This window comes from Mchenga conophoros, linkage group LG1 (genome assembly GCF_057382185.1).
Source record: "Mchenga conophoros isolate Kocher_MC1m ecotype Shallow Benthic linkage group LG1, M_conophoros_male_GT1.1, whole genome shotgun sequence".
Taxonomy (NCBI): domain Eukaryota; kingdom Metazoa; phylum Chordata; class Actinopteri; order Cichliformes; family Cichlidae; genus Mchenga; species Mchenga conophoros.
Window position 1 is genome coordinate 33,541,867 of NC_140526.1, and position 24,501 is coordinate 33,566,367.

General features: G+C 37.7%; 3 protein-coding genes across 4 annotated transcripts in view; all 3 read left to right on the forward strand.

Moving 5' to 3' along the window:
• mapk8ip1b (mitogen-activated protein kinase 8 interacting protein 1b) overlaps positions 1-24,501 on the forward strand; it is a 142,843-nt gene that overhangs the window by 69,177 nt on the left and 49,165 nt on the right. The gene's annotated exons all lie outside the window — the stretch shown is intronic.
• On the forward strand, positions 8,515-14,673 carry LOC146583673 (uncharacterized). Its single transcript, XM_085279442.1, has 4 exons — positions 8,515-8,899; positions 9,565-9,593; positions 10,023-14,583; positions 14,661-14,673. Exons 3-4 carry the CDS (start codon positions 10,826-10,828, stop codon positions 14,671-14,673), a joined length of 3,771 nt encoding a protein of 1,256 aa, XP_085135568.1. The 5' UTR covers positions 8,515-8,899; positions 9,565-9,593; positions 10,023-10,825.
• LOC146583674 (uncharacterized) lies at positions 14,521-20,298 on the forward strand. 2 transcript variants are annotated; one of them, XM_085275840.1, is made up of 4 exons: positions 14,521-17,917; positions 19,493-19,609; positions 19,726-19,829; positions 19,932-20,298. In XM_085275840.1, exons 1-2 carry the CDS (start codon positions 14,810-14,812, stop codon positions 19,496-19,498), a joined length of 3,114 nt encoding a protein of 1,037 aa, XP_085131966.1. In that variant the 5' UTR covers positions 14,521-14,809; the 3' UTR covers positions 19,499-19,609; positions 19,726-19,829; positions 19,932-20,298. The 2 variants fall into 2 exon arrangements, with proteins under 2 accessions (XP_085131966.1, XP_085131957.1); XM_085275831.1 differs by lacking the exons at positions 19,493-19,609; positions 19,726-19,829; positions 19,932-20,298 and adding an exon at positions 18,110-18,508.

Consider the following 24,501-nt stretch of genomic DNA (forward strand, 5'->3'; position numbering starts at 1 on the left):
ATAGTATTTCTACTAAATGTAGTATTTATGCTTAATCATAGTATTTCTATATATTTCTGCCAGGTCCCCAGGCAGCCAATCCTCTGTGAGGACTTAGACATTCAAATTTTCAAATCAGGGCCTGCACGGTTTCCCAGCCAATCATATATGTGTCCTGAGGCATTCAAATTTGCATATTGGGGCCTTCATGCCTTCTAAGCCAGCCAATCATATCTGAGGGCTGAGGAATTCAAATCCACAAATCAGGGCCTGCACGGCTTCCCAGGCAGCCAATCATATATGTGGCCTCAGGCATTCAAATTTGCATATTGGGGGAATTCGTGGCTTCTAAGTCAACAAGTCATCCATGTCGTATATCTCTAAAAATTCACATTTTAATGATAAATTGTTAACACTGGAAGATTCCCCCATCTCTTCTGAACAAAACGGTGTAAGAATGACCGCTCTAGCCCCTACGGTTTGGAAATTATGGTCATTTGTTTGAGGGGAGTCCTCACTATGAGAAATAGGCTGCAATAATCCTGTGCCTCTCTCTGCTGCGTGTGTAAAAAGATGCACCTGTTTTGGCGGGAAAAAGTACACAGGCTCTCTGATTGGTGGATTCAAATTCAGCAGCTCCCAGGCTGACCTAGAAACTTACTTCTCTCTCCCTGTGCATTTTTTTGCTGATTTTTTTCATTTAACAAGTATAGTTGAGGGACCTTCAGCATGTTCATCATTTTTTCAGCTGTCCATTTTGCTTTTCCAATTTTTCTGTTTAAGTTATTACTATTGTGCTAAATCATACTATTTCTGCTATTTTATAAGATTTGTGCCAAATACCGTATTTCTGCCAAATATAGTATTTCTGATTAATTATAGTTTTTTCTACCAAATCATAGTACAGTATTTCTGCTTTTTATAGGGTTTGTGCTTAATATAGTATTTCTGCTAAATTATAGTATTTCTGCTTTTTATAGTATTTGTGCTAAATTATAGTATTTCTGCCAAATTATAATATTTGTGCTAAAACATAGTCTTAATTTAAAATTACAATATTCATAGTTCATCACAGTGTCTCTGGTAAATCACAATATTTCTGCTCTGTTGTACTATTTTTCTAAATCATAGTGTTTCTGTAATGTTTAAGTATTTTTGGCTAAATATATTCTTTCTGTTATCTTATACTATTTCTCCTAAATTCTTGTATTTTTGAGAAGTTATCATGTTTCTGGTAAGTTACAATATTTCTGCTAAATTCTGCTATGCTATTGTATTTCTGCCAAGTATTATGTTTCCTCTAAGATATTGCAGTTCTGCTAAGTTATTCCATTTTAGCAAACTTCTTTTGCTTCTGCAAAGTTTTTACAATTTCTGCAACTTTTCAGCTTTTTCAGCTAGTTTTTGCATACAGCTTCAGCTTTAAGCATCCACACTGCATTTTCGCAGGAAATGCAAATTTTTCTAGTTAGTGTGAATGCTTGAAAAGCATTCACAGTATTGTTATTCGAATCTTTATTATTAGTGTGAATGCTTGAAAAGCATTCACAGTATTGTTATTCGAATCTTTATTAGTGTGAATGCTTGAAAAGCATTCACAGTATTGTTATTCGAATCTTTATTATTATTATTCTATTTTATTATTATCTATTCCGTACGTTTTTTGAAAGCCTACTCCTTCAAAACCGTTCAACTTAGAAAAACCATTCAAACATCGTTAGATTCCTATTATTTTGGACATGATTGCTTCTATTTTTCTCATTTTTAACATTTATATTTTTAATTTTATTCAACTTTATTCAACAAAAATTTCCCATGTATTTCAATGGGGAGACCCTTCAAATTCTCATTCAACTTACTCATTTTTAAACTCTTACTACTTCCACATACATTGACATAGAGCCACCATTCAAACTTTAAAACGAAGACAAGACATTCAACTATTCAACTTGTATTTATCTTTTCAATATCTATTATACTTTTTCTTCAGTTCCAGTTTAAGTTTCATGATGTTTTTTCACCCGTTTCAGAGTTTATAATGGGTGTGTATGGGACGGAATGTTGGGGCTAGAGTGAGGCAGCTCAACTGCTAGAGTGAGAGGAGCAAAAAAATTAATCTTAAAATCTTTTTTAAAACTGCTGCTGTGTCCGCAGCGTTTGCTCTACAGGTATGATTTTACCCTCAAAACGTAGCCATCGCTGTCCTCTTTCATCCAATGTGTTTACTATTGTACTAGGTGTTATGGTTCTTTCGTAAATGTCACCAATGCACAGCCTCCTCCCTCCAACTCTTCCATAGACTCTAATGTTAAAATGGCTCAGAAGGTTGGTTTGAAAATCAGAAGAGCATGGTGTCTTTCCACTGTCACCACGTCCATATAATAAACTCCACAGGCATGAAAACTGAGAATTCAGTAGACTAGACATTGCTGTCACTCACGGTGAAAGAATTTTGTCAATACGACTTTTACTTTTCATTTGGGAACAATTTGTTTCGGCCTGACTTTTCTGTTCATTTTAAGCAGCAAAAGTGAGGCGCATGTCTGTGTACGTGTGTATGGAGCCATTGGGTGCGGTCACTATAGCAACCAGGCTCACACCTGCCTGCTTAACGAGCTCTGCCTGCCACTGTACCAAGATTCATCTTAAACACTTCTCTTTCAACTGCTGCTGTGTCCACAGTGTTACAGCCATCATTTTACCCTCAAATTGTCGCCATTATTGTTCTCTTTCCAACATCTTATCTTTCAAAGCTCAGGCATTTAAACTTTTTAAACTGTGTGGATCAAAGTGGAGGGATCACATTTGAGTCATTCAGTGATTCAAAGAATATGACCTTTTAATATTCTTTCAGATGTTTTCTGACTCTAAATGTTCTTTTCTCATTTCTTAGGGTTTTCTAATTTACATTTAAAACATTTTCAGTTTTTTTCCAACTCCTTCTTCTGTGTAACCTTCAGCTTTTAGCAGTTCAGCACCTTTGTTTTCAGGTTAAATTCGGGGTTTTTTTTGTTTTTTTTTATCTCATTCAATATTTTTAACTCAAAATTCAGCAATTAATTCATTTCAGTGCATACATTCAGATTCAAGCATTCACACTGCAGTTTCTTCAGAAAATGCACTTTCTAGTTATTATTATTATATATTCCGTACGTTTTTTGGCATCTAACTCCTTCAAAACCGTTCAACTTAGAAAAACCATTCAAACACCGTTAGATTCCTATTCTTTTGGACAACACTGCTTCTATTTTTCATATTTTTAACATTTATATTTTTAATTTTATTCAACTTTATTCAACAAAAATTTATAATGTATTTCAATGGGGAGACCCTTCAAATCCTCATTCAACTTACTCATTTTTAAACTCTTACTACTTCCACATACATTGACATAGAGCCACCATTCAAACTTTAAAACGAAGACAAGACATTCAACTATTCAACTTGTATTTATCTTTTCAATATCTATTATACTTTTTCTTCAGTTCCAGTTTAAGTTTCATGATGTTTTTTCACCCGTTTCAGAGTTTATAATGGGTGTGTATGGGACGGAATGTTGGGGCTAGAGTGAGGCAGCTCAACTGCTAGAGTGAGAGGAGCAAAAAAATTAATCTTAAAATCTTTTTTAAAACTGCTGCTGTGTCTGCAGCGTTTGCTCTACAGGTATGATTTTACCCTCAAAACGTAGCCATCGCTGTCCTCTTTCATCCAATGTGTTTACTATTGTACTAGGTGTTATGGTTCTTTCATAAATCTCACCAATGCACAGCCTCCTCCCTCCAACTCTTCCATAGACTCCAATGTTAAAATGTCTCAGAAGGTTGGTTTGAAAATCAGAAGAGCATGGTGTCTTTACACTGTCACCACGTCCATATAATAAGCTCCACAGGCATGAAAACTGAGAATTAGGTAGACTAGACATTGCTGTCGCTCACGGTGAAAGAATTTTGTCAATACGACTTTTACTTTTCATTTGGGAGCGATTTGTTTGGGCCTGACTTTTCTGTTCATTTTAAGCAGCAAAAGTGAGGTGCATGTCTGTGTCCGTGTGTATGGAGCCCTTGGGTGCGGTCACTATAGCAACCAGGCTCACACCTGCCTGCTTAACGAGCTCTCTCTCTCACTCTGCCAAGATTCATCTTAAACACTTCTCTTTCAACTGCTGCTGTGTCCACAGTGTTAAAGCCATCATTTTACCCTCAAAACGTTGTTCTCTTTCCAACATCTTGTCTTTCAAAGCTCAGAGATGTAAACTTTTTAAACTGTGTGGATCCAAGTGGAGGGATCACATTTTAGTCATTCAGTGATTCAAAGAATATGAACTTTTAATATTCATTCAGATGTTTTCTGACTCTAAATGTTCTTTTCTCATTTCTTAGGGTTTTCTAATTTACAATTAAAACATTTTCAGTTTTTTTCCAACTTCTTCTTCTGTGTAACGTTCAGCTTTTAGCAGTTCAGCACTTTTGTTTTCAGGTTAAATTCGGGTTTTTTTTTTTTTGTTGTTTTTTTTATCTCATTCAATATTTTTAACTCAAAATTCAGCAATTAATTCATTTCAGTGCATACATTCAGATTCAAGCATTCACACTGCAGTTTCTTCAGAAAATGCACTTTCTAGTTATTATTATTATATATTCCGTACGTTTTTTGGCATCTCACTCCTTCAAAACCGCTCAACTTAGAAAAACCATTCAAACACCGTTAGATTCCTATTCTTTTGGACATGAATGCTTCTACTTTTCTCATTTTTAACATTTATATTTTTAATTTTATTCAACTTTATTTAACAAAAATTTATAATGTATTTCAATGGAGAGACCCTTCAAATTCTCATTCAACTTCCTCCTCTTTAAACTCTTACTACTTCCACATACGTTCACATAGAGCCTCCATTCAAACTTTAAAACGAAGACAAGACATTCAACTATTCAACTTGTATTTATCTTTTCAATATCTATTATACTTTTTCTTCAGTTCCAGTTTAAGTTTCATGATGTTTTTTCACCCGTTTCAGAGTTTATAATGGGTGTGTATGGGACGGAATGTTGGGGCTAGAGTGAGACAGCTCAACTGCTAGAGTGAGAGGAGCAAAAAAATTTATCTTAAAATCTTTTTTAAAACTGCTGCTGTGTCCGCAGCGTTTGCTCTACAGGTATGATTTTACCCTCAAAATGTAGCCATCGCTGTCCTCTTTCATCCAATGGGTTTACTATTGTACTAGGTGTTATGGTTTTTTCATAAATGCCACCAATGCACAGCCTCCTCCCTCCAACTCTTCCATAGACTCTAATGTTAAACTTGCTCAGAAGGTTCGTTTGAAAATCAGAAGAGCATGGTGTCTTTACACTGTCACCACGTCCATATAATAAGCTCCACAGGCATGAAAACTGAGAATTAGGTAGACTAGACATTGCTGTCGCTCACGGTGAAAGAATTTCGTCAATACGACTTTTACTTTTCATTTGGGAACGATTTGTTTCGGCCTGACTTTTCTGTTCATTTTAAGCAGCAAAAGTGAGGCGCATGTCTGTGTACGTGTGTATGGAGCCATTGGGTGCGGTCACTATAGCAACCAGGCTCACACCTGCCTGCTTAACGAGCTCTCTCTGCCACTCTGCCAAGATTCATCTTAAGCACTTCTCTTTCAACTGCTGCTGTGTCCACAGTGTTAAAGCCATCATTTTACCCTCAAAACGTCGCCATCGTTGTTCTCTTTCCAACATCTTGTCTTTCAAAGCTCAGACATTTAAACCTTTTAAACTGTGTGGATCCAAGTGGAGGGATCACATTTTAGTCATTCAGTGATTCAAAGAATATGACCTTTTAATATTCTTTCAGATGTTTTCTGACTCTAAATGTTCTTTTCTCATTTCTTAGGTTTTTCTAATTTGCAATTAAAACATTTTCAGCTTTTTTCCAACTTCTTCTTCTGTGTAACGTCCAGCTTTTAGCAGTTCAGCACCTTTGTTTTCAGGTTAAATTCATTTTTTTTTGTTTTCTTTTTTTTATCTCATTCAATATTTTTAACTCAAAATTCAGCAATTAATTCATTTCAGTGCATACATTCAGATTCAAGCATTCACACTGCAGTTTCTTCAGAAAATGCACTTTCTAGTTATTATTATTATTATATTTTATCTATTCCGTACGTTTTTTGTAATCCTATAACTTCAAAACCGTTCAACTTAGAAAAACCATTCAAACACCGTTAGATTCCTATTCTTTTGGACAACACTGCTTCTATTTTTCATATTTTTAACATTTATATTTTTAATTTTATTCAACTTTATTCAACAAAAATTTATAATGTATTTCAATGGGGAGACCCTTCAAATCCTCATTCAACTTACTCATTTTTAAACTCTTACTACTTCCACATACATTGACATAGAGCCACCATTCAAACTTTAAAACGAAGACAAGACATTCAACTATTCAACTTGTATTTATCTTTTCAATATCTATTATACTTTTTCTTCAGTTCCAGTTTAAGTTTCATGATGTTTTTTCACCCGTTTCAGAGTTTATAATGGGTGTGTATGGGACGGAATGTTGGGGCTAGAGTGAGGCAGCTCAACTGCTAGAGTGAGAGGAGCAAAAAAATTAATCTTAAAATCTTTTTTAAAACTGCTGCTGTGTCCGCAGCGTTTGCTCTACAGGTATGATTTTACCCTCAAAACGTAGCCATCGCTGTCCTCTTTCATCCAATGTGTTTACTATTGTCCTAGGTGTTATGGTTCTTTCGTAAATGTCACCAATGCACAGCCTCCTCCCTCCAACTCTTCCATAGACTCTAATGTTAAAACGGCTCAGAAGGTTGGTTTGAAAATCCGAAGAGCATGGTGTTTTTACACTGTCACCACGTCCATATAATAAACTCCACAGACATGAAAACTGAGAATTAGGTAGACTAGAAGCTGCTGTCGCTCACGGTGAAAGAATTTTGTCAATACGACTTTTACTTTTCATTTGGGAACGATTTGTTTCGGCCTGACTTTTCTGTTCATTTTAAGCAGCAAAAGTGAGGCGCATGTCTGTGTACGTGTGTATGGAGCCATTGGGTGCGGTCACTATAGCAACCAGGCTCACACCTGCCTGCTTAACGAGCTCTGCCTGCCACTGTGCCAAGATTCATCTTAAGCACTTCTCTTTCAACTGCTGCTGTGTCCACAGTGTTACAGCCATCATTTTACCCTCAAATTGTCGCCATTATTGTTCTCTTTCCAACACCGTATCTTTCAAAGCTCAGGCATTTAAACTTTTTAAACTGTGTGGATCAAAGTGGAGGGATCACATTTGAGTCATTCAGTGATTCAAAGAATATGACCTTTTAATATTCATTCAGATGTTTTCTGACTCTAAATGTTCTTTTCTCATTTCTTAGGGTTTTCTAATTTACAATTAAAACATTTTCAGCTTTTTTCCAACTTCTTCTTCTGTGTAACCTTCAGCTTTTAGCAGTTCAGCACTTTTGTTTTCAGGTTAAATTCGGGGTTTTTTTTTTTATCTCATTCAAAATTTTTAACTTAAATTCAGTAATTATTTCATTTCAATGCATACATTCAGATTCAAGCATTCACACTGCAGTTTCTTCAGAAAATGCACTTTCTAGTTATTATTAGTGTGAATGCTTGAAAAGCATTCACAGTATTGTTCTTCTAATCTTTATTATTATATTTTATTATTTTTCCGTACGTTTTTTGAAAGCCTACTCCTTCAAAACCGTTCAACTTAGAAAAACCATTCAAACATCGTTAGATTCCTATTATTTTGGACATGACTGCTTCTATTTTTCTCATTTTTAACATTTATATTTTTAATTTTATTCAACTTTATTCAACAAAAATTTCCCATGTATTTCAATGGGGAGACCCTTCAAATTCTCATTCAACTTACTCATTTTTAAACTCTTACTACTTCCACATACATTGACATAGAGCCACCATTCAAACTTTAAAACGAAGACAAGACATTCAACTATTCAACTTGTATTTATCTTTTCAATATCTATTATACTTTTTCTTCAGTTCCAGTTTAAGTTTCATGATGTTTTTTCACCCGTTTCAGAGTTTATAATGGGTGTGTATGGGACGGAATGTTGGGGCTAGAGTGAGACAGCTCAACTGCTAGAGTGAGAGGAGCGAAAAAATTAATCTTAAAATCTTTTTTAAAACTGCTGCTGTGTCCACAGCGTTTGCTCTACAGGTATGATTTTACCCTCAAAACGTAGCCATGGCTGTCCTCTTTCATCCAATGTGTTTACTATTGTCCTAGGTGTTATGGTTCTTTCATAAATGTAACCAATGCACAGCCTCCTCCCTCCAACTCTTCCATAGACTCTAATGTTAAAATGGCTCAGAAGGTTCGTTTGAAAATCAGAAGAGCATGGTGTCTTTCCACTGTCACCACGTCCATATAATAAGCTCCACAGGCATGAAAACTGAGAATTAGGTAGACTAGACATTGCTGTCGCTCACGGTGAAAGAATTTTGTCAATACGACTTTTACTTTTCATTTGGGAGCGATTTGTTTCGGCCTGACTTTTCTGTTCATTTTAAGCAGCAAAAGTGAGGTGCATGTCTGTATAGTTTATCTCCCCACGAATACGCTCAAAGTAGTCTTAAAATAAAATCCATAAAACAGTTCAAGATGACATACTTTTTATTTGCTAATTTAATGCCAGTTGCCCTCTTTCCTGAGTATAAGCGAATGAGTGACATAAAGAGAAAAAGTACCAATTTGTATGCTGGTGAGTCTTGTGTATTTTTTTCTCTGTCTCTCTATGACAGAGAAATATATATGCTCATTATTGATGTTCAAACTGATGCTCAAATTTCCAAGCACCACCTGAACGCCTCATCAGTCTTTAACTAATCACTGCACCAACTGCCGTCATTCCGCTTTGCTCTCTGCTGTGGTAAGTACAATACACTCAGTACAGCACTGTTTTAATTTATGATGGTAAAAATACATGTTTGACATTTAAACTCACATATCAAGTCTTTTTAAAGTTCAACAGAGTTCAAAGAATAAAGAAAGCAAAAAAAGAACCTTTGCTACCATTTATATAGGTTTATGACTTTTGCTGTTAGCAGCAGCGCTAACGCTAGCTTCAATGCTAATGCTAGCTATAGTGCTAACACTAGCCTTAGCAGTTGTTAACTGACAAAAAGAATATTCTTGTGATATTCCTGTGATATTTATTGGCGGTCAGTGAGACAAAAGTAACAAATGAGCTTTATTATTGCCATTGTGCCTTAGTTTTAACAGTAAGAGTGCTAGTTCTACCAGCAGTGCTAACACTAACTGAAGTGCTAACGCTAGCAGGAATGCTAGCGTTAGCAGCGATGCTAAGGCTAGTAACAGTCTAACAGTAGCCTTATATAAGTACTTAAATAAATACTTCAGTTAATTAGTTTGAATTATAAAATGGCTGCTGTATCAGCTGGTGTGCTATATTACTCTATAATTACCCTGCTGACTATAAGTTCAGTGTATCATGTCGTGTGGGCTTTGTTTTTTTGTTAGTCTGATAAAACTGTACAGACAACTAACATGTTATTTCTTGTCTTACACTTTCAGGAACTTGACTCACATCTGTGCTTTGCCTGGTAGGTGTGCACATACTGTTAGAGAAGTACACCAAAATTTTAAAAAAATAATCTGACTAATATAAGCTTTAAAGTGATGGGTTCAAACTTTGTGCTAGACCTTTTAAACACATTTTTATAATAAAGACACATAAGTTCAGCTTAACAATTGGGCTAAAATATTTTTTTCGTACATTTTTGCACATTACATGTGATTAGTTAACAATTCACTCAGTCATATTTGTATTTAAAAATATTATTGCTGAATTTAATTAAATATTTATTCTTTTAAAAAGTGCCAAATTGTGCAACTTTTTGCACATGGCAGCCGACAACAGTTTAGCTTGAATATTTGTTTTGTCCTTTTTCAGTAGTCACAATTAGTTCATACAATTACCATGTGATATAATTTTATTAAAATTATTTTTTTTTCTTGTTTTTTGTTCACAGTGTGCAGAAGAAGAACAAGGACCAGATCTCCAGTCTTCTATCTCACATCCCAACCCCCCAACCCCTCTATCTTCTGTCCTACTCCACCTGTTGTCTCTGCCTTCTTTCCATCTGTATTTCACCCTGTGGTTTGTGAGAAATTTTGCCAAACCAAGAATCTTATTGCGGTTTGATTTAAAGCCGTGTCTCTCCTGCTCTGTCTGTTCTCTCTGCTAAATTTTCTCTCTACCTGTTTTTCACTCTTTGGCTTGCTGCTGAAAAATGCACAAGCCAATAAAACAATAAAGAGTGCATATTTTGCCTCAACCTGAGAACAAACTGAACAAACAAAGAAAACTCTGCGGTTTGATTTAAAGCCGTGTCTCTCCTGCTCTGTCTGTTCTCTCTGCTAAATTTTCTCTCTACCTGTTTTTCACTCTTGGCTTGCTGCTGAAAAACGCCAAGCCATTAAAGCAATAAAGAGTGCATATTGCCTCTACCTGAGAACAAACTGAACAAATAAAGAAAACTCTAATTCACGGTTTGATTGTGATTTCCCAGCCGTGTTTCTCCTGCTCTGTCTGTTCTCTCTTCTAAATTTTCTCTCTAGCTGTTTTTCACTTTGCGCTTGCTGCTAAGTTGTGCCAAGCCAATAAAGAGAGTGCATATTATTCTCTTGACTGACAAACTGTCAAACAAACAAAGACATCTGTTTCTGAGAAATAAAAACTGAAATATAAAGACAAAGAAAACATCTCCTGCTCTGTGCCACTCTTATTTTATAAACATATTTTCTAAAGACTACGAGAAACACTTGTGTAAAAATGCCAAGGAAGCAGAAAAAGTCACAAGCTGCAAAACAACGCTGGAAGAAGTTCCATGAGTTTTATGAAGTACCAACATGTGAACAAGCTGAGTGTGATTTTCCTCAGAGCTCTGCAGAAGACTTTGTGTCTGCAAAGACCAATGCTGATGGTGTCAAACAGGCAGGTCAACATGTTCCTGCACATGTACAACAGGTATCCTATGCAGATGCTGTAAAGATTGGATTGCAGCATGAATTTAATGATCATCAGGTAAACCATAGAGACCAACCTGAGGTGTCAAGTGCCCCACAGGTGGGTTATGCTGATATTGTAAAAAGAGGCCGTCACAGTGATGTGGCAGGACCATCTCATGCAGAAAGAGTGAACTTTGAAAACCAGCCCTCTGTTACACATATCTGTGCATCTCACAGCCAGGCTCATCCCAAATATGGAGACTCCAGAAACAAGCAGTGCACATGTAACTCACTCACATTTCTTGCTTTCCTTCATGAGAATGATAACATGACTACAGCTGACCTTAATCTGGTCTTGGATAAAGGTGATGTGATGTACAAAGAGGCCAAGAAAAGATTTCCTAAAAATATTCATTTGGCAACCGATGAGCTGCCAGACAAAGTTGATGCTCGCTGGTCTATGTATGATGTCGACATGACACAGCCTTCCCGGTATGGGACATTTGAAGAACCTCCAGAGGAGGCAGTAGATACCTTTCTCAGCTTAGAAGCAGGACTGAGCTGCCTGTTGTCAGATGTGCAGTATGCCTTATTGATTATGAGTGGATTGTGTATCGCAGTGTTCCGATCCACATCAGGCAAATATGGTTTCTTTGATCCACACTCCAGAACACCCAGTGGTCTTCCTCTACTACTACAGTCACGTAATCGTGGTACAGCAGTGATGCTGAAATTCACTCTCCTCAGTGACATGATTAAGAGGATCCAAGATTCTTATGAAATGATGGAGATATCACCCTCTTGTAACTATGAACTGAAGCCTGTGCAGTTCTACAGTATGAGCACAGTCAACCTGAGTGATACTATCACAGACACAGTCTGCAGACCAACAGCTGCCACTGCTGTGGCATCTACTCACTCTGATACAACTGTTGATGAAGCAAACTCCTCTACTCCAAGGAGAAACACAACGACTGATCTGACTGAGAACATCTTTTGTCAAATGTCCATTTGTACGCCACCGGTGAAACAAAAAGAAGTCCACGTGACTCAGTTCACATCATATGAAGATCAGAATGAACCTCCTAATATACCAACTGAAGAACTATGCAGTGAATTAAGTTTCCTTCCATCAAGGGATGCTTTTTTATGTCAATCAAATGCTGCAATAACAAATGTTGCTTCCTGTGATCTTTCTGATATAGTTTTACAAAAACTGAAAAAAGTTAATAAACAACAAAGGCAAAAAATGAGAAGAAGATTAATGGCATCAGAGAAACCCAGAAATCAGAGAAAAGAAAACCAAAAAAGGAAAGAACGACAAAAGTATGCTTCAAACAAAGAGTACAAAGAAAAGAAAAAGTCTTGCACAAGCGAGGCATATAAAAACAATCCTGAAGTCAGACAGAAAAAACAACAGTATATTAGAAGACGTTACTGTGAAAATGATGAATTCAGACAGAAACAACAGCAATATATTAGAAGACGTTACTGTGAAAATGATGAATTCAGAAAGAAACAAAAACAATATGTTAAAAAACGTTTTTCTGAGAATGCTACAGTTAGAAAGAAACAACAACAATATATTAAAAGACGCTACTGTGACAATGCTGAATTTAGACAAAAACAAAAAAACTATATCACTAAAAGGTATCAAGAAAACCCTGAATTCAGAGAGAGACAGAGATCTCGAGTGACTCAGCGTTATGCACGTGATAACGCATTCAGAGTAAGACACAGACAACTAATGAAACAACTAATGCGAGACAGGTATCAAAGTAATCTTGCATTCAGGATTATGCACAACATGAGATGTGCAATGAAAATAAAAAGGAAATACAGATGGGTGAACAGACAAACCCAAGAGAGTGACAACAGTGTGATCAACGAGGCCATATCTGTGTTCAAATCACAAATCAAAGCTGGACCATCATACCCATGTACTGTATGCTTCAAGGCTTCATTTCCAAACCAAGTGCGACCCTGCACAAGGTCAAAGTATGTCAAAAACCCACATGTGGTTGCAACATGTTTGACTGGAAGATTTGTTCATGTTTGTGATGAAAACTGCAGAAATGAGCAGTGCAATGTTCCCGATGAGAGAAAGAGAGAGTGGATTTGTCACACCTGCCACGATCATCTTAAAAATGGATCCATGCCAGCGCTTGCTGTTGCCAATAAACTGGATCTTGCTGATACTCCACCTGAACTGTCTGATCTCAACATACTGGAGAGACATCTCATAGCCAAGTGCATACCATTTGCCAAGATCATTCCTCTTCCCAAAGGCAGACAAAGAGCAATTAGAGGAAATGTGGTCTGTGTCCCATCAGAGGTACAGGAAACTGTTGAAACACTACCTCGATTGAGAATTAATTCTCAGGTGATCAGAGTAAAATTGAAGAGACGCTTGTCTTACAAAGGTCATCAGCTGTTTCAGACTGTAAGCTGGTCTAAACTTGTGCAAGCACTGCATAAACTCAAGCAGATTCATCCACAGTATAAGGATGTGAGCATCAGAGATGATGCTGAGCTGTGTGATCCAACACTTCCTGATGAAGATGATGATGATGATGATGATGAAAACATGAATGAGGACGATTATGATGAGGCTGATTTAATGGAAATTGACAGCTGTGAGAAAAATGCACTGAGTGAAGCACAAAATAAAAATGAACAGGATATTGACATGTTACCCTGTGATGGTGAACAATCACATGAACGGATGAGAGATGATTCAGAGCAAGAAGATGGACTGACTAATGGTGGTTTTGCACTCGAGTCCTGTTTGCAGCCCCCTGATGTGGCTGAGGAGATATTATGTTTCAGTGAAGGAATCTACTCTGTTGCTCCTGCAGAGAGAAACAATCCAATAAGTTTTTTCAAAACACCTAAACTGGAGGCCATGGCCTTCCCTGTGCAGTTTCCTACAGGCCAAAACACACTTGATGAAAGAAGGCTGATCAAAGTATCCCCCAGTGGGTATTTCAAATCAAGACTTTTCTGCATTGATGATCGTTTTGCCAAAGACACAAACTATTTATTCTTTGCACAGTTTGTGACTGAAATACACTTGGCTACATCCAGCATGACAGTACAGTTAAGGAAGGCAAAGCCTCTGACCAGAGATGGTAGAAAAATAACCTCAGGCATGTTACAAGATAAACATGAGGTGGAGAAACTGGTGCGAAATAAAGATGCAGTGAGATTCATGCAGCCTCTGAGAGGAACCCCAGCCTATTGGGAGAAAACAACAAGAGATCTTTTTGCCATGATCAGACAGTTGGGAACTCCCACGTTCTTTTGCACATTTTCAGCTGCTGAAATGCGCTGGCCTGAAGTGATCGAGGCAATAACAAGGCAGCAAGGTGAACAAGTGAATTTTGAAGGACTCGACTGGTCAGCAAAGTGTGACATCCTGAGAAGCAATCCTGTCACAACAATGCGCATGTTTGACAAGAGAGTTGAAGCATTATTCAGAGATTTACTCTTATCTCCTGCAGAGCCCCTTGGCAAAGTCATTGACTACTTTTACAGAGTTGAGTTTCAGCACAGAGGAAGCCCACACATACACTGCCTCCTGTGGGTAGAAGGTGCTCCTGTGTTTGAGGAGGATGATGAGCAAACTGTTCTTGATTTTATAAACAAATACATCACAGCTCAGCTGCCTGATCCACATAAACAACCTGAACTGTACAAAAAAGTAACAGAAGTGCAAAAACACAGTAAGAACCACACAAAGACGTGCTTTAGGAGTTTAAGCTCCGGGTGCCGTTTTGGTTTTCCCAAACCACCCTGCAATGAGACAATGATCACAAGACCCAGTGAGGATGATGCACTGGAAGTAGAAACGGCAAAGAACAAGCTCAGACCACTGAACCAGCTGCTGAATGAACCTGAAACTGCTTCCATGAGTTTAGAGCAGCTCTTGGAAAGATGCAAGTTGACACATGCAGAATATGAGAGATACCTGAATAAAATGAACATGAGGAGTACGATCATACTAAAGCGTGATCCAAAAGACTCTTGGATAAACGGCTATAATCCACATCTGCTTGAAGCCTGGAACAGTAATATCGACATAAGCTTTGTTTTAGATGCTTTTGGTGCTGCAAATTATTTAATGAAATATATATCAAAAAAAGAGGGCGGGCTATCTGAGTACCTGAAAACTGTCATTGAGAACTCCCATAAGGACAGTGTAAATGAGTGCGATGAAATGAGAGCCGTCATGCAGGCATATTCAAAGAAGCGAGAGATCAGTGCACAGGAGTGTGTTGCTCGTGCATGTGGTCTTCACATGAAGCAATGCTCACGTGCTGTAATATTCATTCCAACTGATGATAATCCTGTGAAAATGAGTCGTCCCCTGTCAGTTCTGGACAACACAACACCTGAGTCTTCCAATGTTTGGATGACATCTTTGAATGACAAATACAAAGCCAGACCTGAAACACCAGAGTATGAGGAGATGTGCATGGCAGACTTTGCTGCTACTTGCAGGATTGTCTATGGCCAACAGAAAAAAGGTAAAGATGTTTTGCCCCTTCTCAATGAGATGGGGTTTGTGCAAAGGCGCAAAAACAATAAGCCTGCTATCATCAGATTTCACCGCTGCTCACAAGAAAAACATCCAGAGCAATATTACGGAAGACTGCTTAAACTGTACCTTCCTCATCGTTCAGACCACGAACTGAAAACACCATCGTTGCCAACCTATCAGGCTTTCTATGGTGCTGGCTGTGTACAGCTACCAGGTACTGACCATCTTGAGTACGTGCAACACATTGTCAAAAGAAACAGAGAAAAATATGAGAAAAACAGTGAGGAGATCGAGAGCGCTGTTGAGGAATATGAGCAGAACAGAGGTGTGACTGACGAATGGTGTAATCTGGCACCTGAATCAGATCTCGTAAGGTTGCCACTTGTCGAACAAGAAAGAGAGCGAGACAATGAAAATGAACAGGAAGATGTGCCCGACTACAGCCGTCAGGCTGATGCTTCAACAGAAGTCAGAGCCATCAGGGAACCCCCTGCTATTGATCCCACATTGTTACGTCAGATGTTTCAAAATCTGAATAAGAAGCAAGCCTGCATATTTTATGCAGTTAGAGACTGGTGCATTAAAAGAGTCTGTGCTCTAAATCCAGAGCAGTTTTTCTTTTATATTAATGGTGGTGCTGGAACAGGAAAATCACATCTAATCAAATGCATCTACTCAGAAGCATCTAAGATACTGAGCAAAGTGCCCAGATATGCAGACGACGTTGACATATCAAAACCCACCGTCCTGTTAACTGCTTTCACTGGGACTGCAGCTTTTAACATTTCTGGAACAACACTGCATTCTCTTCTCAAGCTGCCTAGAAGCTTAAAACCTCCCATTCAGGGACTTGGCAATCAGCTGGATGAAGTCAGATCAGAACTTTTGAATGCTGAAATAATCGTCATTGACGAAGTGTCTATGGTGTCAAGACATCTGTTTGCATATGTAGATGCAAGACTCAAACAGATCAAAGGGACTCGGAGACCCTTTGGAGGCATGTCAGTCATTGCTGTCGGAGACTTCTATCAGCTACCCCCAGTGCGACAGTCTAAACCTCTCTGTGTGCACGACCCGTCTGAGATCGACCTGTGGCGGGAGCATTTTCAGATGATCACTCTGACTGAGATTATGCGTCAGAAAGATGATGTTGTCTTTGCTGAGATGCTGAACAGAATTCGTGTAAAAGGAAAGTTGGATGAGCTTTGCGAAGCAGATAGAAATTTGTTGTTACAGGCCATAACTGAACCAGCCCATTGTCCGACTGATGCATTGCACATTTTTGCAACTAATAAAGAAGTGGATGCACACAACTCTTCAACACTGGCTCTGCTCCACACTCATATCATTGACATCCATGCAGATGATTATAGAAAAGATCCTAGAACTGGCAGAATGGCACTTCAAGACAGACCATTGAAAGGAGGTAAAAACGAGTTACCAGACACACTGAAAGTTGCAGAAGGAGCTCGTGTCATGCTCACCAGAAACATTGACATACAAAATGGTTTGGTTAATGGAGCTTTTGGAATACTACTTAGAGTAGTTTACTCTGAAAATGACCAACACATCATCAAGCTTGGACTTAAAATGGATAATGAGACATCTGGAAAGAATAACCGCACACCAGCAGACGATATGGTGTACATTGAGAGAGCAGAGGAGAATCTGAAGCAGAAAGGAGTGGTACGAAGACAGTTCCCAGTGAAGCTGGCCTTTGCATGTACAATACATAAGGTACAGGGTATGACAACTACATCAGCTGTTGTCTCTCTTAAGAGCATTTTTGAGCCCGGCATGGCCTACGTAGCTGTCAGTAGAGTGACGTCTCTCAGTGGACTGTATCTTCTTGATATGGAGGAGAAAAAAATATTCACCAACCCAGAAATCACTGCAGCGCTTGAGAACATGAGACAAGCCAACCTTGATGACATGATGCCTCTTCTACACGTGAGGCAAACACTGAGCAGGTCAGAGGTTTTCACCATTGTTCATCATAATACAGAGGGACTGCCAGCTCACATTAATGACATCAAAAGTCACCATGAATTGTGTCTAGCAGATGTTTTGTGCCTAACAGAAACACACCTGCGGGGCTCTTTTGTCGCAGAGAGTCTCCACTTGGAAAATTACAATTTGTTCAAACGCAACAGACACCTGTCCTACACAAACTTTCCCCAGATGGCAAACAGAAGTGGTGGTGGAGTTGCTGTTTATGTGAAAAGTGACATTCAAGTGCATGAAAAACAGTACATCCATAATGTAACTGACCTTGAATTTCTGGCTTTAAAGGTTGAAGCACCAGTCAGTGCTCTGATTGCAGTTGTATACAGACCTCCAGACTACACTCTGAGGCCATTCCTGAAAAACCTGGTAAGCCTATTAGACTCATTGGAGATCATGGACTGTCATCCCATCATAGTTTGTGGTGATTTTAATGAGAATGTTTTATCCAGTGCAAACAAACTAATCCTGGAGCTGTTTGAGTCTAGGGGATACGCACAGGTCATCACTGCCCCTACCACAGAGAAGAACACACTGCTTGACCTAATTTTCATTTCTCAGTCAGATCGATGTCTCCATTCTGGAGTCATGAAGACATACCATAGTTACCATGACCCAGTATACTGTGTATTGTCCTGTGATGATTCATGATCTAGATCTTTGAATACAGTAAGTAATATCTATATTTTTGAATGACTTAAGAAAGTAGAGCGATATTTAAAAGTTGACGCTCTGCATTGCAGTATAATGGTTGAATTGTTTACATAAAATACAATTACATGAATTAAGTAATGATATCAGTAAAAGATGACAATTTTATTTATTACAGAAAATCTAAAATTCACTAACAGTAACCTATAAATGTCAGAAAAATCAAATATAGCAGTTTGAAACGAACAGTGTAGGCATATCCTCTCTGCAGCCAGGCTTCAACATCCTGCCAGGCTGCCCCAGTCTCACTGTGGCTGGGAGGGAGGGAGGGTGGACCAGAGGATTGCCTACACAACACATAAATGTTCAACAGCTTCTTCATTGTTTCTGAGAGAACAATAATGACTAAAGGTTGCTTTTTAAAAAAACAAACAAACAAACAAACAAACAAACAAACAAACAAACAAACCTAATTACAGCAATAATGACAGTTAAGCCACTTTATGTGTGCCTCTATTTTGAAATAATATTTACAAAAATATTATTATTTTGGTTTGTTATAAACTTTAAACTTTTTCAAAAGTACACAATTATATTTTTGGACAAATTTTTCTATGAAACATAAATTTTTATGAGCTTTTATCATGTTTCTGGCCAGTGCAATCATCAGGGTGGGTCTGGGTTGATAACTGCACATTTCTGGCCAGAAATGTTTCAGCAGTGTTACATATGTAGTGCATATGTTACACTTGCTTTCTGTTACCAGCTGATACCCTACATTTGTATAGACATTTGATGGTGTGAGGTTGGGGAGTTGAGTGGGAGGGGGGGGAGGGTACGGTGGGAGTTGAGGGGGGGGGGGGGTTTCCTTTCCTGTTAGGTTTCCTTTGTTTTTCTTTTTTTTTCTTTTTAAGAGAGACACAGTCCTCCTGTGTCTTCTCCAAGCTTCACATGTAAAATCCAACAATGTGAAGCACATAGCAGCCAGAAACTGTAATGCCACAGATCAGAGAAACTTCATCATCACCATCTTCATCGCCATACAATCAGAGCGTGAGACTTCACATCTGGAGCACAGGAGACATTCTGTGATAAGTCCTCCTTCTAGCTTGTCCCACAAGCAGCCGGTGAGATTTACTCACAACAAAAAGGGTTAATGACATAATTTCCATGAAAACATGTATTCATTCTTTGTGAAGTGTTTAAATTGTGTTTTCACTTGACCTTAGGAGTGTTAGAGTGTATTGTAATGTCTGTACTCAGGTGTTTCCCTCTGTGATCCATCCCCTTCAGAGCTGAGACACTCAGGACTGAACAGACGGCACAGTTTCTGTGACTGAGCCTCCAAAACACCTTCTTTGAAACCACTCATGATAGAAGGGCTTCATATTTGCAGCAGCACTACTACAGGTATTCAGTTTATTACAGGATGTGTTTGTTTCTTAGGACCAGCTCTGAGTGCACACTACCTAACATATACACCTTTCTGTTCATTACAAACCCACTACTCTGGATTATATGGCCAGTTGGCAGGAATGTTGCTGCAGGAAAACATCCCTGGAGATCACCATCATTGTCAGACTGACTGTGCCTCCTCTGTGCAGTGTCAAGATCCTCCCTAAATGAGTGTGTAAGTTAACATTTTCATTATTTTATTCCCTTTGACAAGACAAGTATCACTGATATTTACATTTACAACTACATATTCCTGTTTTCTGCTCTTCTTTTAAAGTCCTCAGCTATCCTGCTTCTGTGCTGCTTGCCACACATCAAACTGTGGCCGGATGACAGGGAGGATCCACTCTGAAGTCACTGGACATGATGAGGATCATATGGGACTTTATAGTTTCACAGAAACGATGTGCTCTGTGATTACAGGTTTTAAATGGACATAATGACTGCCTCTCTCTGATCAACAGGCTAAAGGATTGTTGTCATTGTTAGTGCTCTGTACAATGTATGCTTATTTAGTATTTCATCACAGAGCAAACCTTTTTTTCTTTAACATATTTTTATTTTTTTATTTGTGGGGATAGGTTAATTGATTAATCCAAATTGTCACTAGGTGTGAATGTGCGAGTGAATGTGAGTGTGAATGGTTGTCTGTCCCTGTGTGTTGGCCCTGTGACAGACTGGCGACCTGTCCAGGGTGTACCCCGCCTTTCGCCCTATGACAGCTGGGATAGGCTCCAGCGCCCCCCGCGACCCTGGAAAGGATAAGCGGAAGCGAATGGATGGATGGATGGATATTTTTATTTTGTTCTAATGTTGAATTAACTGTGGGGATTTTTTTTAAGTGGGCACTCGGGATGTCATATGACCAGAAATGTGGTAACTGGAATTCAACAGTATGGAAGAAAAAATCTGCTAAGAACAAAACACACACAAAACCCCCCAAGAAAATTCAAATTCATTCCATGTAATCCAATCTAAAACATTTTAAACTGCTGAACAGCAACACAAACAGCGTTAAAAAACAGTGTTAACAGAATGATTATGATGATTTTGTACCAAAGTTTCAGGTCACATGGCACACCTAGTGTGTAGTGTGGGGTATCAGCTGGTAAGTATAGTTTTTTTTTTCATATTTGTGTCCTTAGAGTTCAGATAGATAAAGCCTTGTGTATAATAATTAGTCATAACCACAACTCAAAGTCAGGGACTAACTAATTTTGGGACTTTGTGTCTGAGCCCAGGTTAAAACAATGTGTAAAAAAGCATTTAGTGGCATGGCTGAACAATGCTGTATTGATACTTATTTATCCATGTTCACAAAAAGAACTAATGTGTTTATTTGATTATTTGCATGTGTTAAACTGTGTCACCACCTTAGGCTTTCATTTGAGTTTACTCACAAATCTCTATACAGTTCTCTTTTACCACTGTGTGGACTCTGTTTACATTAAAACATAAAGAAGAATGAGTAATAAAAAGATGTGTAGACAGATTAAGTAGGACGATAGAAACAGCTGTTCAGCCATGTTCTAAGAAACCAACACAATTTAAAGGTTCAGGATTGTGGTTTTAAAAGTTGAATTTTCATGTATTTCATATCTTGCTTATTATTTTTTATTTAGTTATTTAATTTAGTTATTTTTATTTATTCTACTAGTCCTTTTCAGAAAGAAGCTGTAAAATATGACTTAAGATTTTTATGTTATTTTCTATGACATACAAAACAAATTGATGTATGTAATACTATTAAACATGATATACACATGTGTATATGTCTGAAAAACATTATGCTGTATATTAAAGTTTGTATTTTCTCCAGAATTTTTGTTCATCTTTTAAGTTCATTTCAATTAGAAGAATTTGAACTTTTAATATTCATTCAGAGGTTTTCTGACTCTAAATTTTCTTTTGTCATTACTCATCTTTTTATTATTTACATTTTAAACATGTTTAGCTTTTTTCCAACTTCTGTGTGAACATCAGCTTTCAAAAGTTCTGCACTTTTGTTTTCAGGTGAAAATTTCTGTATTTTCCAGCTCATTCGGAATTTTTAACTTAACATTCAGCAATTAATTCATTTCAGTGCATACATTCAGATTCAAGCATTCACACTGCAGTTTCTTCAGAAAATGCACTTTCTAGTTATTATTATATTTTATCTATTCCGTACGTTTTTTGTAATCCTATAACTTCAAAACCGTTCAACTTAGAAAAACCATTCAAACACCGTTAGATTCCTATTCTTTTGGACAACACTGCTTCTATTTTTCATATTTTTAACATTTATATTTTTAATTTTATTCAACTTTATTCAACAAAAATTTACAATGTATTTCAATGGGGAGACCCTTCAAATCCTCATTCAACTTACTCATTTTTAAACTCTTACTACTTCCACATACATTGACATAGAGCCACCATTCAAACTTTAAAACGAAGACAAGACATTCAACTATTCAACTTGTATTTATCTTTTCAATATCTATTATACTTTTTCTTCAGTTCCAGTTTAAGTTTCATGATGTTTTTTCACCCGTTTCAGAGTTTATAATGGGTGTGTATGGGACGGAATGTTGGGGCTAGAGTGAGACAGCTCAACTGCTAGAGTGAGAGGAGCAAAAAAATTAATCTTAAAATCTTTTTTAAAACTGCTGCTGTGTCCGCAGCGTTTGCTCTACAGGTATGATTTTACCCTCAAAACGTAGCCATGGCTGTCCTCTTTCATCCAATGTGTTTACTATTGTCCTAGGTGTTATGGTTCTTTCGTAAATGTCACCAATGCACAGCCTCCTCCCTCCAACTCTTCCATAGACTCTAATGTTAAAACGGCTCAGAAGGTTGGTTTGAAAATCCGAAGAGCATGGTGTTTTTACACTGTCACCACGTCCATATAATAAACTCCACAGACATGAAAACTGAGAATTAGGTAGACTAGAAGCTGCTGTCGCTCACGGTGAAAGAATTTTGTCAATACGACTTTTACTTTTCATTTGGGAACGATTTGTTTCAGCCTGACTTTTCTGTTCATTTTAAGCAGCAAAAGTGAGGCGCATGTCTGTGTACGTGTGTATGGAGCCATTGGGTGCGGTCACTATAGCAACCAGGCTCACACCTGCCTGCTTAACGAGCTCTGCCTGCCACTGTGCCAAGATTCATCTTAAACGCTTCTCTTTCAACTGCTGCTGTGTCCACAGTGTTAAAGCCATCATTTTACCCTCAAAACGTCGCCATCGTTGTTCTTTTTCCAACATCTTGTCTTTCAAAGCTCAGAGATGTAAACTTTTTAAACTGTGTGGGTCCAAGTGGAGGGATCACATTTTAGTCATTCAGTGATTCAAAGAATATGACCTTTTAATAGTCTTTCATATGTTTTCTGACTCTAAAAGTTCTTTTCTCATTTCTTAGGTTTTTCTAATTTACAATTAAAACATTTTCAGCTTTTTTCCAACTTCTTCTTCTGTGTAACCTTCAGCTTTTAGCAGTTCAGCACTTTTGTTTTCAGGTTAAATTCGGGTTTTTTTTTTTTATCTCATTCAAGATTTTTAACTTAAATTCAGTAATTAATTCATTTCAGTGCATACATTCAGATTCAAGCATTCACACTGCAGTTTCTTCAGAAAATGCACTTTCTAGTTATTATTATTATTATATTTTATCTATTCCGTACGTTTTTTGTAATCCTACTCCTTCAAAACCGTTCAACTTAGAAAAACCATTCAAACACCGTTAGATTCCTATTCTTTTGGACAACACTGCTTCTATTTTTCATATTTTTAACATTTATATTTTTAATTTTATTCAACTTTATTTAACAAAAATTTATAATGTATTTCAATGGGGAGACCCTTCAAATCCTCATTCAACTTACTCATTTTTAAACTCTTACTACTTCCACATACATTGACATAGAGCCACCATTCAAACTTTAAAACGAAGACAAGACATTCAACTATTCAACTTGTATTTATCTTTTCAATATCTATTATACTTTTTCTTCAGTTCCAGTTTAAGTTTCATGATGTTTTTTCACCCGTTTCAGAGTTTATAATGGGTGTGTATGGGACGGAATGTTGGGGCTAGAGTGAGGCAGCTCAACTGCTAGAGTGAGAGGAGCAAAAAAATTAATCTTAAAATATTTTTTAAAACTGCTGCTGTGTCTGCAGCGTTTGCTCTACAGGTATGATTTTACCCTCAAAACGTAGCCATCGCTGTCCTCTTTCATCCAATGTGTTTACTATTGTCCTAGGTGTTATGGTTCTTTCATAAATGTCACCAATGCACAGCCTCCTCCCTCCAACTCTTCCATAGACTCTAATGTTAAAATGGCTCAGAAGGTTCGTTTGAAAATCAGAAGAGCATGGTGTCTTTCCACTGTCACCACGTCCATATAATAAGCTCCACAGGCATGAAAACTGAGAATTAGGTAGACTAGACATTGCTGTCGCTCACGGTGAAAGAATTTCGTCAATACGACTTTTACTTTTCATTTGGGAACGATTTGTTTCGGCCTGACTTTTCTGTTCATTTTAAGCAGCAAAAGTGAGGTGCATGTCTGTGTACGTGTGTATGGAGCCATTGGGTGCGGTCACTATAGCAACCAGGCTCACACCTGCCTGCTTAACGAGCTCTGCCTTCCACTGTGCCAAGATTCATCTTAAGCACTTCTCTTTCAACTGCTGCTGTGTCCACAGTGTTACAGCCATCATTTTACCCTCAAAACGTCGCCATCGTTGTTCTTTTTCCAACATCTTGTCTTTCAAAGCTCAGAGATGTAAACTTTTTAAACTGTGTGGATCCAAGCGGAGGGATCACATTTTAGTCATTCAGTGATTCAAAGAATATGAACT

Coding starts and splice junctions, on each gene's coding strand:
- LOC146583673 (XM_085279442.1), top strand. CDS start 10,826: ATGCCAAGGAAGCAGAAAAAGTCACAAGCTGCAAAACAACGCTGGAAG.
- LOC146583674 (XM_085275831.1), top strand. CDS start 14,810: ATGATCACAAGACCCAGTGAGGATGATGCACTGGAAGTAGAAACGGCA. Junction 17,918..18,109: donor GGCCATTCCTGAAAAACCTG/GTAAGCCTATTA, acceptor TTCATTTCTCAG/TCAGATCGATGTCTCCATTC.